The 14,052-nt window shown below is 43.5% G+C and overlaps 1 protein-coding gene across 6 annotated transcripts in view; it reads right to left on the bottom strand.

Moving 5' to 3' along the window:
• LOC121909097 (myomegalin-like) overlaps positions 1 to 14,052 on the bottom strand; it is a 44,994-nt gene that overhangs the window by 15,088 nt on the left and 15,854 nt on the right. For 4 of the 6 annotated variants that reach the window (XM_042429495.1, XM_042429497.1, XM_042429499.1 and 1 more), the window contains exons 1-15: positions 8,311 to 10,260; positions 4,824 to 4,961; positions 4,601 to 4,720; positions 4,410 to 4,502; positions 4,076 to 4,300; positions 3,824 to 3,982; positions 3,614 to 3,715; positions 2,845 to 2,982; positions 2,407 to 2,586; positions 2,027 to 2,221; positions 1,674 to 1,856; positions 1,475 to 1,591; positions 1,316 to 1,384; positions 1,091 to 1,197; positions 840 to 982 (exon numbers count right to left, since the gene is read on the bottom strand). In XM_042429495.1, coding sequence (XP_042285429.1) covers positions 840 to 982; positions 1,091 to 1,197; positions 1,316 to 1,384; positions 1,475 to 1,591; positions 1,674 to 1,856; positions 2,027 to 2,221; positions 2,407 to 2,586; positions 2,845 to 2,982; positions 3,614 to 3,715; positions 3,824 to 3,982; positions 4,076 to 4,300; positions 4,410 to 4,502; positions 4,601 to 4,720; positions 4,824 to 4,961; positions 8,311 to 9,636 — 3,295 coding nt within the window. In that variant the 5' untranslated portion in view covers positions 9,637 to 10,260. Of the gene's footprint in view, positions 1 to 839; positions 983 to 1,090; positions 1,198 to 1,315; positions 1,385 to 1,474; positions 1,592 to 1,673; positions 1,857 to 2,026; positions 2,222 to 2,406; positions 2,587 to 2,844; positions 2,983 to 3,613; positions 3,716 to 3,823; positions 3,983 to 4,075; positions 4,301 to 4,409; positions 4,503 to 4,600; positions 4,721 to 4,823; positions 4,962 to 8,310; positions 10,261 to 14,052 lie in introns of those variants that run through there. The other 2 variants (XM_042429496.1, XM_042429500.1) reach the window with 2 other exon arrangements.

The following is a 14,052-nucleotide window of genomic DNA, read 5'->3' as shown; positions in this document are numbered from 1 at the left end:
GAGCTTGAGTTTCTCCACAAGATGTAACTTCACTGTGACAGTAAGGCTGGAAGAGTGACACCGGTGAGAGACAGTACAATGGCAATACAGAACAAGTTGCACTGCAAAGCAATACGCAGGCAGTTTTTAAAAACAATATATAAAACACAGATTCACACCAACACTCACAATATATATTAATAAATAAAACTCTGAGTTGCACGTTGCCACTTCATACAAATGAGGTTAATCTGAACAGGCTTCCGCTACTGTGAGTAGTGCTTGTGCTATCTGGACGAAGCTGTCTGAAGAATGACGGGTCAGATTTCTGTTCATAATACAATAGAATCATCTGATCATGTTTACAGGGCTGCCAAGTTTTGACTCTCAGGTCTATCCAATTAGAAGTAATAATAATATTACTTAATAATATCTGAAAAAATGATCAGTTCCACTGGAGCGTGCATCGCAATGATTTGTTGTTGCACACTGTTGGTTCAAACAGATGATGGACAATCAATGAAAAGTGCTGCCTTAACTTTGTTACACTTAAAAATCACAAATTTTACATCGGAGGAAGCAACGACAAAAAGTTAGCATGAGAAAAGGTATATGTGGGGTGAGATCTTGAGATCTGTCAATTGTGTGGGTCTCATGGTCAAGGCTTGAGACAGAAGCAGCTCTGCATTTACTTTAGGGATTTTTTTTTTTTAAATAAAAAACAGACCGTCAGAGGCTACAGACAGCTCCATCTCACATACAGAGTGCCAGTCTCACTCAGTGCTGTCAGACAGAACATCACAGAGCATTAGTGACAGTGCCCCCCACAGCCCTGGAGGCTGGACCCTGCCCATCCCCACCTCCAAAGTCAGGCTGCCTTTTAGCTGCCCTTTCCAGCACTAGGGCCATGTTACGGGTCCTGGCCAGGACCTCCTCCAGCTGTCCGCGGAGAGCCTGAACAGAGTCTAGCTCAGTGTGCAGGGTCTGGATCTTCTCTGAGCTGCTGCGAGGTGGAAAAGAGGAGAAGGAAAAGGTGTCTTTAGACCAAAAGAAAAAAAGAACTGCAACTTACTGTATTCACAGGAAACTGGGCTGTCAGAGGCTTCCCTACCTGTCACTTTTGGTGTGAATGTGGGTGAGACTCTGGTATAATCTCTTCTCCGCCCTCAGGGCGTCATTCAGCTTGTGGTACTCTGACACAAGCTGCTCCAGCACACGCTACATCAGAGTGGCATGTGAAGTGGGGGAAGGAAGGAGAGACAGTAAAAACACTCAATTCTTGAACAGTACAAAGACACATATTGTCTCATTAGTTATGGTTGAAGGAAAAACCTACTTGATGATCAGTGCTGTCTTTTGTGGTCTGCTGGTGAGCCAAGGATAAACGCAGAGCAGAGAGCTCCTTCTGCAGGGAGAAGACGCAAAGATCAGAGACTTCTAACAAAATGTCAAAGATTGTTAGATTTACGTATAATTACAGGATCCACACAGATACCTGAGCCTCCCTCTCCTTCTTCAGTACCAGCTGCAGCTCCTCCTGGATAGCCTTCATCTCTGCCTCGCTCTCTTTTGAGGACGATTGCATCGCCTCTTCCTGGCCCTGCATCAGCTCCTGATGAACAAAGTACACTGTGAAGATCAGGTCTACAGGAAACAGAGCTACAGAGAAAAGTAAGGGGAATATGAACATGTACCTTGATAAAGGCTTCCTTCTCTTTCAGCAGAGTCTGCAGATGCTCCGTCTCTCCTCCCATCTCCCTCTCCTTGTCCCGTCTCAGCTCGCACAGCTCCTGCTCTCTCAACGACAGCTGTCTGCGTAGCTCCTGCAGCTGGCCTGTCCGCTCACTAATCACCACAGACAGCCTGTAGGAGTTGTCCTGAGAGAGAAAGAGTGTCAAAGTGTGAAAAAATCAGCCATGGGACTCTATGGCTCATACAATATATTTACAGATATACACAATGTATCTGTGCACTTTCCTATCTCTATTTCTATTCTGTGACTTCAACTGTGTTACAGAACTGATCCCAAACCAGTGACACAGCCTACCTGCAGATACTGGTCTTTGGAGCTGAGAGTATTGAGCAGATCCTGGACCTGTGTTTGGTGTTCATTAGACTGGCGGCTGCGGTCTGACAACAGCTCCTGGAAGAGCTTCTCTTTGAGCGCCAGCCGAGCCTTCAGCTCCTCCACAACCTCAGTGGGACCAGCCTGAACTCTGGCAACGAGGGCTGCTGTCAGATCCTGTGCACGCACACAAAACAAGATTCACCCAGAAAAGTCTGTGTCAGCACACCTGTTGTATTTGTGAAAGGCAAAACAAGTAACACAGGTTTGTCTACCTTGACTGTTTTTCCAAAGCTTTGAAAATTACGCATCAGCATGACAATAAAGGCATAAATGTGTGTGTTTGTGTGTGTGTGTGTTACCTGTGTCTCCTGGCTGCGTGCCTGCAAAGCTGCCTGTAGCTGGCTGATGATGGTTTCTTTCTCTCTCAGAGTATTTCTCTCCTTCTCCTCACTCTGCTGTTTCAGCCACTGGAGGTTCCTGTAGGCCTCGGCCGCCTGCTCCAGCTCCAGCTCTTTACCTCGCACCAAAGCATCCAGAGTCTAAAATACATACACACCGTCACAATTCCAGGTGTAACCATAAATAAAGACAGACATAAACATGATACCTCATATATGCCTAAAACATTAACATGTTTTCACATTCATCGAATTCATGTCTGTTTTTTAAATATCAGAATGTATATTTACTCTTTTGGAGTTACTGACAATGAAGTAAGTATTCCCACACTTATGAGATCTGGCCAACAGTATAAGCTCACAGTTCTGGCGTGTTTCTACCACGTGTATTGAGCGTACCGTGATGGTCTCCTCGTTGTTGGACAGGATGCAGCGGAGTCTCTCCAGGTCTCGTTCCTTCTCCCTGAGAGCTAGCTGCAGCCTCCTCACCTGGCCCTCACGCTCCTCCACACAGCGAAACTTGTCATCGATGGAGCGCTGCGGGCAGCAGAGGGAGGAGAAGAAGAAAAAAAAAAAATCACACTGCTATTCTGGGAAACTGTGAAATTTATCTTCATCCTGATATTCATCATGTTCCTTACAGCACGCAGTTTTACGGTTAAAGGTAAAAATGAAGATGTGGGTTGTTCAAAGCTCTTTTTGCTTAGAAATGTATAAAAAACAAATGAGAGTGCATCAAGGTGAGAAATTAACTAGTTAATCAGATTTTTAGGAATATTTTGATCCTTTTCATGACTCTTCTGGCTCATTTCTTGTAACAGATTTACAGAAGACAGTAATCTCTCCCTAATAATTCCCCCTATGATTTATTACTTAATTGGTTGTGATATTTTGTCCTGACCTACTGATTTATGGCGAGTTTTCATTACTGTCTGCTACAGGCTGTTTCAACTGCTGCAAGCTGCAAACATTGCTGCTTTCTGGTGAAAAAATGAACTCAATGTTCCCTGCACAGAATGTACTGGAAAGGCAGTCCCATTAATCACATGGTGTACAGTACAGTGACCCACATGTAACTATAGTTGAGAGGGGCACTCTTCAGTATCAATCAATGTCTAAATGTGTGTGTGTATGTGTATGTGTGTGTGTGTGTGTGTGTGTGTGTTACCTCCAGAGCTCTGTCTCTATCTTTAATACGCTCTCTTAGTTTCTCCAGCAGGGCATCTCTTGGTTTGGAGCTTCCTGTTGACTCCAACATGTCTGAATACTCCTAAAAGATATAAAGATTTTTGGAAAGGATGAGAAATCTGTGCATGTGTGTATATTTGTGCATTTACATATTGTATGTATGCAGCATGTGAGGGATTTAGCGTGTTACCTGTAACTGTTGCTCCTTGTCCTGCAGAGAGTGTTTGAGCTGTGCAATGCTTCTGTCTCTTTCCTGCACCAGAGAGAGTCTCTCTGCCTCGCTCTCCTTCAGAGATGCTTCTTTAGCCTGCAGCTCAGAGCGAATTTTCTGAAGGGCACAGCGGAGGTCCTGCCGCAGAGAAAGAGGAGAGGTTACACATGCTGCGTCATCCACACTTCAAGACTTCTTTTAAACGCCTGGTTTACTAACAAACACACTGACCTGGTTGTGTTTTTCAGTGACATCTCTGTGCTGCAGTGCCTCCTGTAGATCAGAGTTGAGTCTGTCTTTGAACCTAACCAGGTCGTCTCCTTGCCTCTGGCTCTGTCTCAGACTCCTCTGACTGGCCTCCAGCTCCAAACCCAGTGAGAACAGGGAGCTTTGCACTCCTACCAACTCACCCTGCAGCTGGGCAAGCGTCAAGGACTCGCTGACCCCCTCTGGAGCCTGGAGAGAGGATGACCACGTAACAAGGACATACAGTACGTCACTAGTCTGAAGACAAGAAATGATTCTGGTTCGGGGTTCTCACCACTGACCGTGCATCATATCTCACCTTGCATTGTGCTAGTTGGTTGCGGTGGGCCAATTCTCGCAGCTTACACAGTGTGGTGTTCTGTCCTTCGATCAGCTGGTACAGGTCCTGGGCCTTGGAGCAGAATGAAACATTGCTATGAGCATATTTTTAATACATATATAATCATAAACAGGTTGATCTCTGTTCATACAACAAAGACAAACACTCACCTCACTGTCTTTGGTGTTGATGGACTCTGTGAGGCCCTGGATGGTTCGTTCTTGACTCTGAGTAGCCTGACGGAGTGAACGCAGCTCACACTCCATCTCAGTCAGCTTCTCCTGCAGCTTCTACGGAGACAGAAACAGAGATCACCGTCAGGCTGTCATCAGGCCTCATATGTGCCTTTATAAAACAAATCTGATTGAAATGAGGTATTTTTATGTGACATACCAAATTGTTGGCCTCGCTCTCATGGACCTTTGCCTGCAGGGATTGAACTTGGAGCTGGGCCTTCTGCAGCTCACTGACACACTGACCAGCCGCACACTCATACTGGTTCAGTTGACTCTGCTGCTCCTCAACGAGGCTCTGTAAAAAGAAAGAAGAGGGTAAGATGTTGGAGTTTCAAGTCATAATATATTGGCTTCATCTTCCAGAAGCAATTATTTGTGAATAGGATGTTGCTTTAAAGACTGACAATAAAGTGGGCTTGGATGTTCAGCTCAAAATTCAAGGAAAATACAAAGGCTGCAGGCTACATAACTTTCCTCAGTGGATTGTGTAATATGTGTACAACATTTAGAGACTCTGCTTATTAGGGCCCGAGCACCGACCGGTGCGAAGCCCTATTGGAACTGAAGGAATTATTATTATTATTATTATTATTCCTCCGAAACAAACGCATTTTTGAGGGCCTAAACATGCACGAAAACTCATGAAAATTTGCATAGATGTCAGGACTGGCGAAAATTTCGATATTTTATGGGTCTCGAAATAAAGCGGGACAAAATGGCTCGACAGCGCCACCTAGAAAGTCAAGAAAATTGAGCCCCTCGATACAGATTGTCGTAGGAGAACGAAATTCGGTATGCATATGTATCATGACCAGACGCACCAAAAAGTCTCAAGGACACATAGCCTAACTCCAACAGGAAGTCGGCCATTTTGTATCAAAGTTGAAATTTTGCACCGATTTTGTCATTTCCAGCCCGCATACTTTAACGAACTCCTCCTAGAGATTTGACCCCAGGACTTTCAAATTCGGTCCGTATCATCTACAGGCATAGGAGATTAAAAGTTGCTAAAACAATTCTCATTAGTCTTTCCTAGGGGGCGTGGCTGGGCGGCGAATTTCGATCCTTCGCCATGAAAAATGAAACGGCTATAACTCCGGCATACATGATCCTAAGAGAGCCAAACCTTTTGTGCTTCATAAGAGTCCCGCCCTGAACGGGTCCATGTGACAATACAGGATATGAGTCATAGCGCCACCTCCTGGCAACAGGAAGTTACATGTTTTACGCTCTGACGCCCTGTGGGCAGCACGGTGATCGAATCCAGCTGAAATTGACTGAGAATAGCCTCAAGACCTTGGAGATCTTATATTATGAAGTTGCTGACCCTTCGTTGAAAGGTGTTGCCATGGCGACGCGGCGAATTTCGATGTGACGCCATGAAATTTCAATGCCTTATAACTTGACTCCACGTGGTCTGATCTTTTCCAAATTTCATATGCTTGTTAAGAGTCCCAATCTGAACACATGTTCAGTCTCATATTTAGCGAAAGTCATAGCGCCACCTACTGGCAACAGGAAGTATCATGCGTCGTACTTTGTCTAATTACTCCTAGGAAATTTGGCTGATGCACCTGAAATTAAGTCAGCTAATAAACAAGACCTTGGTGATGCTACATTTGGCAGCTCATGACCCAAAACTGAATGCTGTTACCATGGCGACACATCCTTCGCCATGAAATATGATACTGTTTTTCAGGGAGAAGGGATTGCTCTACAGTCATGAAACTTGACACACATGTCTAGAGTGATGTCAGCTAAAATCCTATGTGGTCGCTTTGAATGGGCGTGGCAAAATGGCTCAACAGCGCCCCCTTTAAAATTTCAAAATTGCAGCCCCGCCTTCCAGATTAACGTAGAAAGATGAAATTCACAGGGCACATGTATAATGTCAACATGCACAAAAAAGCCTCTTGAAGCCTTATTGTAAGTCGAACAGGAAGTCGGCCATCTTGAAAAAAATGGTACATTTTCGCCTTTTCTTGGCCATTTCGCATACCTTGTATTTTAAAGAACTCCTCCTACAGAATCCATCGTAAGGACTTAAAAATCAGTGTGTGTCATCTAGACTAGTGTATGATCATGATGGTTTGGCCGTGGCGTGGCGTTGAGTTTTGATGTTTCGCCATGACAGAGGAAATTGATATAACTTGAGTGTACACGGTTGGATCTGCCTCAAACTTTACACAACAAGTCACTGACAAAAGCCCTTCGACTGAGCGTCACTTCGACATGCGCTGGGGTGCGAGGGCCCGATCATCGCTGCTTGCAGCTTTAATTCATGTGTGTACTTTGTAAAAAGCTCTGACGGAGGAGAGAGCCTCTAGAGTGGTGTGTGAGCTGCATGCATGAGTTAGCATGAGCGTACCCAAAGTGCTCTTTGCCACTATTATCTTTACATAACTGGCATATAAATGCTTCCACAATCTAGAGGAAGGATGTTATTATGATACGCTAGCCTATAGTATGTATTATAGTATTGTAGTACAATGTATTTAAGGATTAATTCAATTGATTTTTGTTCATTATTGTATTTTTTTCAGATAGAACTTTTGTAGTGAACATATCATTTAAATTGTGTTTTTATAGGAGCCAACCAGTGCTGAGATGACAGGGTGGTCTGACATTGCGTGGATCGCTTTGCCTCAAGGGCTCCGAGTGAAAATAGGCCAGTAGTGGAGTCTTTCTGTCTTAATGTCTCCCCACATCTAACCTACTTAAGTCAGCAGCTCGGGCTCAAAGATCACACAATTTATTTTAAAGAGGAACATCTTTAAGTAAGAGTCCAGTGATTGAGAGGATTATGAGGAAGCTGGATCTTTATTATTGCACACACGCAGATTGCAGATGCGTACTTGTCCTCACATGTGCAGAAAATCTTGTCCTACAACATTAGTTTATGACTGGAAGAACTGGGAGGCTCGTATCTGTCTGCAGTATGTAAGTGAGTCAGTGTAGTGTGTGTGTGTAGGTTGCTACTTCAGATCTAAATCTAGAACACTGGGATTAGATAAGGAATTTCATATTAACTTCAAGTTTTCAGTTTTCGGGTATTTTATGCTCACTAAAATGGGAAAAAAACAAGGAAAAAACTGCCTGTGCTTTAACGCTCTTCACTCTGCTTTACTGACATGACTAATGACCTTTTTGTGCATGCACAAAAACACACACACATTAACTAATTAGGCCATGTCGTGGCTCACAGCTTACCCACACCTGACTGCTAATGTTATGTGTTCTCACACATAGACAACTAAGCAGAACGCACACACAACACTACAACCCACATCCTCTGGGTAAAGGTTTGCTGGAGAAGCTGTGAGCAGGATTTAAGTGACTGACAGCTGGATTATGTGGCTAATTAAGCTTTTTTTTTTAAATCTGCTGTTACAATTTCATTGCTTTATCCAAAGTGACAGGAGAGTTAAAAAACACAAGCAAGGTGATGAGATTTAACAGTTTTGTGGGAATGCTGCACTGTCTGTATGTCAAACACCTAATAAGCCTACTGGTTGCTTCACTCAGAGTGCTGCAGATACTGCAGATTTGTACTGCACAAGCAAAATCCACCATTCCAATGAGAGTCATCATCCTACAGTCATAAAATCCTTCTATTCAGCACTGTGCTTGTCAAGGTATTGTACCTGGTGGGGAGGTGGTGGAGGGTACTCTTTGTACAAATCTTCCAATAAGTCCTCCATGTCAGCCAGGCTCAGACCCTGATCAATCCCAACATCCAACCTGATCAGAGGGGTATCCAGCTCAGGTGTTGGCATGTGATTGTATCTTTCTCCACCTGGAGTCCCATAAGACATTCCCAGAATTGGATCAGGGAAGCCCAGCCTTGTGCCTCCATTACTGGAGCTCCGTCTGAGCAGCACTGGGAGTTTACTCCCCTTGGTGCTCTGGACTGGTCGGTGAACAGCGTAGCTCTGCAGCAGACAGAGGGCCAGAGAGAGGCTGGGTGCAGGTGAGGTTTGGCCATGTGGAGGTCCCATGTGCTCCTCAGAGAGGGAGTCAGATATCCGGTCATCTATTGGTTCCTTGGGGGAGCTCGGCGGCCCATCTGTTACGGCTCCAGGCTGAATGTATTCCTCAGCTGTCTCCAGGGATGCTATAGAGGGGCTGGAGCTGGCTCGTCCAGCCAGAGTGCGATCGCTGTCTGATGTCCTCGAGGGGTTACGAGAACCAGGGACTAGAGTTAGAGAGGAAGGTGGTTCATCTGACTCTTCCAGTTTTTTTCTTTCTGCTTCTCCACCACCTCCTCCTGTCACACTCCCTCCAATAAGACTGGCTGAATATCGGGTTGATGGTCCACAGGAAATACTCCGTGCTAGCTTCCTGGGCACCTTACAAACAGCTTCATAGTCAGAGTCTGCAACCCGCCAGTAGGAACATCCGTGACACCTTCTTGGAGTGCTGGGTACACAACGGTGTGACCCTGCAACTGTAACCTCTGACCCTGGATCAGCAGTACACTGAGGGTGGTGGTGATGGGGACAGTCCAAGCCGTCGTCTGCCCAGGACTCGTACAAAGAGTAGACCAGGTCCTCCTGAAGCAGGGAACAGTACTTAGCATGGGTGAGACCTGAAATGTCCACCATTCCATCCCCTGGTTCGTCATTAGCCCCCATTACAGCAGCCTCCTCTGAGTTTGTTTTCTGGTAGAGTCCACTGATGCACTGCCTCAGCCGGTGTTTCTCTTGCAGGAGCCTCTGCAACCTTTCTATGGACAAAGCCTCAACGCGGGCGATCACCGTGTCGAAGCGGTACATGCGGTCCAGCATGAAGGTGCACTTGGAGCAGGCAAACTCTCCTCTGCCATCCCGAGCCAGCTCTTGCCCCAGAGCATGAGATAGCAGCACCTGCAAGTTGAGCTTGGCGGTGGGGTGGAAAATCCATCGCCGCTGGTTACCGCAGAGATCACGTCCACAGATGCGACACGTCTCTTTCATCTTGAGATCAAGCATTCCACAGGCTTATAAGTATTTGAGAGTGGCAGATTATTTGATTTTCTCTCACATGAGGACAACTGAACCCTTGTGGGGAATTTGAGTATAATGTTCAAGGTGCATCAGAGCACTTTTAGAACACATGAAATCCTGAAATAATAAATGTAAAGCTTGTGACATCAGTCCTTGCAATGGCATTAAATTCAATGGCTTGAAAATAAACGAGATGAGGTAGACAAGAAGAGGCAATGACCAGGCTTATAGAGAACTGGCTGCATATGTGGCTCTTGGCAGGACAGAAAACAGTGAGGTATAACAGATTAATTAAACAATCAATAAAATCTATCAATTAGGCCAGGTCGATCTGCTCGTGCAGGTGCATCAGGAATATGGCGCAGTCCTCCAGCAGACGCACGCTGAAGTCATGTTAACGTCTCATCAATCAGCCGCAGTGTTTTTCTCCATATTGTCTTCGCGCTGTCACCAAAGCGTTGTTTCGTATTTCCCTACAGCACCGCACGCGCCTCTGCACCATCACCGGGCTGTCACGGACACACGAGCCGCACCGCGCGCCGTCAGGTTCATGATGACCGGGGACCGGCAATTATCCGCTGCCCCAGACACAGAGCAGAAGCAGGAGTCTGTATCAGGAGAAGAGACCGTTCATTCATTTCAGAGCCGTTACCGACAGCTACACGGAGACACGCGCTCACCGCGTCCAGTCCTACGTGCGGTCCGAGAGATCCTCCGGGCAGCCAGATAACGATGTGGCTGCCTGAACCAGACCTGCAGCGGCGGAGCGCACCATTCAGGGAAACAGGGGTGGAGGAGCCCGGTGCAGTCAGACTGGGATCCGTATTCTTTAATACCCACTACGATTTTTATTCATATGCAGTACTGTTTCATGTTTTAAAGTATAAATAAATAAAAACCCAGCAGATATCAGTTTTATTTGGGTTTATCAGTAGAGAGACAGAGTGATGCTCCCCTAGGACTCTGTTACTTCCTCCTGCCCGGTTTACTAAGCTCTGTTCGCCTGACTGAACAGGTGAAATGCTCAGTAACAGAGTAACATTAGTGACGCTCTGTAAAATGAAATGACTCTATTCTTTACTCCAGAGAGCGAGATAGATTCTATTACATTCTACTCTGTTTTTTATTTTATTTTATTCAAGTCTGCATTAATGGCATGACACAGTATTGCTGTACAAGGTTTGTAATGTAAGTAGGATATGATAATTTAAAATGTAAGATAAAATAAAATATGTAGTGCATTACTATACTATGTACATTATACAAACTACTGTATATATGATGAGATGATTCTAATATGTTCTATTGTATGTAAAATCAAATCAAACAAGGAGCCAAACATAAGGCACTATTTTAGACCTTGTCTAACTTGGTTTTAAGTAATAATTATGACACAATGCTCTCTCTCTCACACACACATTCGCTGTCCCTCTCTTTCAAACAACACACACACACACACACACACACACACACCTAAGGGTTTCCATTTTCTAGTTCTGTGTCTTAAAGAGTTCCCTCATGAAATACACAAACCAAAACTGACAAAAATGACAATTAGGGTAAAAACTGTCTGATAACCCTTCCTCACAGCACACATTTTGACTCGTCAAGCAGGAAAAGTTCATGTGTTATTGTTAACATTAACAATGGCTCTGCCCCGTTCAAGTGTCCCAGTAAAATGCCTTACATGAAAAGCGCCTTTACTTCTGCATGATGGCACAATCTTTACGATTACACTGAAGCGTGAGTACGTAACCTAGAATTCATAAAGCCACTGCACATATCCCTAAACTACAGAACAAACCAATGAGATTAATCGTTTTCCCATTCTATGTTATTCTACTGTATTCATGTATCCAGGGTAAGTCTGGCATCAGGCAAAGAGGCTCTGCAGAGTAAAGACAAAGGGATGTTTTCTCTACTTTAAACATACTAATCAGTGAGCCATAAAACCAGTTACCAAGACAACACATATGTGCAGTAGTTAAACATGACTACTGTGTAGTGATGTAATACTTGCCTGAGGTTACACTGCAAAGGAAGATAAAGTTTGAATAAGGTCATTATCATATTGGCAGTATTACAGTAGCAGATTATCAATATGATAATCAATTCATTGTTTTAGTCATTTATCAGGTATATGTGTCAATCAGTTTTGTTATTGCTTTTTTTCCGCTACTAGCTTCCTTTTCCTCTGAAGTAACTGAAGTGAAATTCTGCATTTCTAAGACATCACATTGGGTTTCACATCATTGGTATTTGACCTTATATTTGTCATTGCAGAGCTAATCAATGATTAATCAGTTAATCAAAAGATCTATATATTGTGACAATAGCCAGGTGCCCAAATGAACAATGAAATGGGGTATTTCTTGCCACAATCATTCCTTCTGTTCATTCTGGCCATTAGAAGATCCTCTTCAAATGTACTTACAATGTAAGTGATGGGGGACAAAATCCACAGTCCTCATTTTGAGAAAAAATGTATTTAAAAGTTTATTTGAAGATAATATTTATGTACATGAGTTTGTCAAATAAACCAGTGTAATTTTCCAATCATCAGTACCAAATATCAAAACATCTTCCAGGATGATTATTTATAGTTAAATTTCCTTCATGGTGCTGATATTATAACAATGATTTGGCTGTGATGCTCAAACAACCAGGCCTTTCTCATGTGTTTGACTGTGCAAGTTAATCTCTGCAGTAGCACAAATTTTGTTTCTCCCCTGAGGCAGGAAAAACAGATGGTCACGCTGTCACACTGTGACTTCCTCGCAGATATGCAGTAAAGAATTCCAAGTAAACAGTCCGGTATACTTGAATCCTCAAAACAAGTCTTTTGCTTCAGGACAGTGTGATTCTATACATTTTTAACTAATTAATGTAAGACAGACTTATAGACCTTGTGTCTGCTTTGAAGCCCTTGATTCCTGATTATTTGAAGGTTAATTACTGGTCCTGAGACTTTTTCTCTAAATCAGATATTAGAATTCGCCTTGAGGAGGCCGTAGAGAACCAACAACATGTGGGAAAGATGCATCTGAATAAAAAGTTTGAAAATACACTATTTTTCCTGTTTGAGTAGATGTTTTGTGAAATTTAATGCTCATAAATATAAGACAATGTCACAATATATGAATGGTTTATGTGTTTACAGTGTACAAACTACTGCAAATTATTCTTGACAAGAAAAGCCTTAAATAATTGTGTTAAGAGGTTTCAGGTGATGTTTCTTTCCTCTCTCTCTCCAGACATAGATTTGATCTAAATGACTGTGGTGTCTGGGGAACTAATTAAGAGCTCTTGTGGTGGGCGTCTGTCTGAAACAACGTAACTGTATATCAGTGTTGTGGTCGCATAGCACTCAAAAGGTCAAGCTGACCTATTGACAACCCGGCTGAAATCTGACCCGCTAAACTGCTAACCAGCCAGATGCCTGCACGCACACACGCATATGTGAAAGAAGGCACCTCATGGGAATGTGCACACACACACACACATACAAGACCCCACTTACACTGATCCTTGCATCCCTTTCTATCTCTGTGAGCAGAATTCACCTGAACAGTTTCTCTCACTGCCGTAGGACTTAATTTGATGAAGAATATAACTGAAGCCCACATTTGGAATAATTTAATTGCAGTAAAAGACACAAGTGTAATCTAAAGCTACAACATATGAAAAACTTTTTTGTTTTTGTATTTTTATTTTAGTCATATTTTGCTGGCAATGCTGTATCATTAAAGTCTTAAAATGCAAAATATATTTTATTGTATATTTGATTATATGGCATCATTGTCATACTTTTAGCTCTACATGCTGTCTCACATCTATTCTTGCGCACTCATACACACCACTTACACAACAAACGACACTTCCCTCTAATTTTGCAAAGTCTCTGTAAACTCTGACCCAAGAGCCTGCATTTCAACACACTGGTGGTTCAAATTTGGCCTCCAAAAAAACAAGCATCCTCTCCTTGTTGTACTCATGTTGAGGCTGTGTCCTTTCTCATGTATATAAAACACTCACTTACTTATCATATGTAAATTATACTTGTGTGGCAGTGGACACTGGTCCACTGTTGCCTTGGTGACTAAATGTTTTGCACACACAGTGTAGTTATCCATCACCAAACATACAACTCAGCTTTGTTTGTTTTTTCAGGGCACACCAACACAGACCACATAACCCACACACGCATCCAGTGTGAAATCTGAGTAGACAGCCTGCCTGGCGAGTACATTTGCATCCTTCATCCAAAACTGATTTACAAGTTAAAACGCCTGCCGAGGCACCTTGAAAACAAAACGCTGCTTGTGAGAAACTCACCCAACAACAAATATGTCTGCAACAGATACTGTGACTCATTCAGGCTATATCCAAATAACAACAACT

This window comes from Thunnus maccoyii, chromosome 12 (assembly GCF_910596095.1).
Source record: "Thunnus maccoyii chromosome 12, fThuMac1.1, whole genome shotgun sequence".
NCBI lineage: Eukaryota > Metazoa > Chordata > Actinopteri > Scombriformes > Scombridae > Thunnus > Thunnus maccoyii.
The sequence above is the reverse complement of the archived record's forward strand: the minus strand, read 5'-3'. Positions and strand labels throughout refer to the sequence as shown.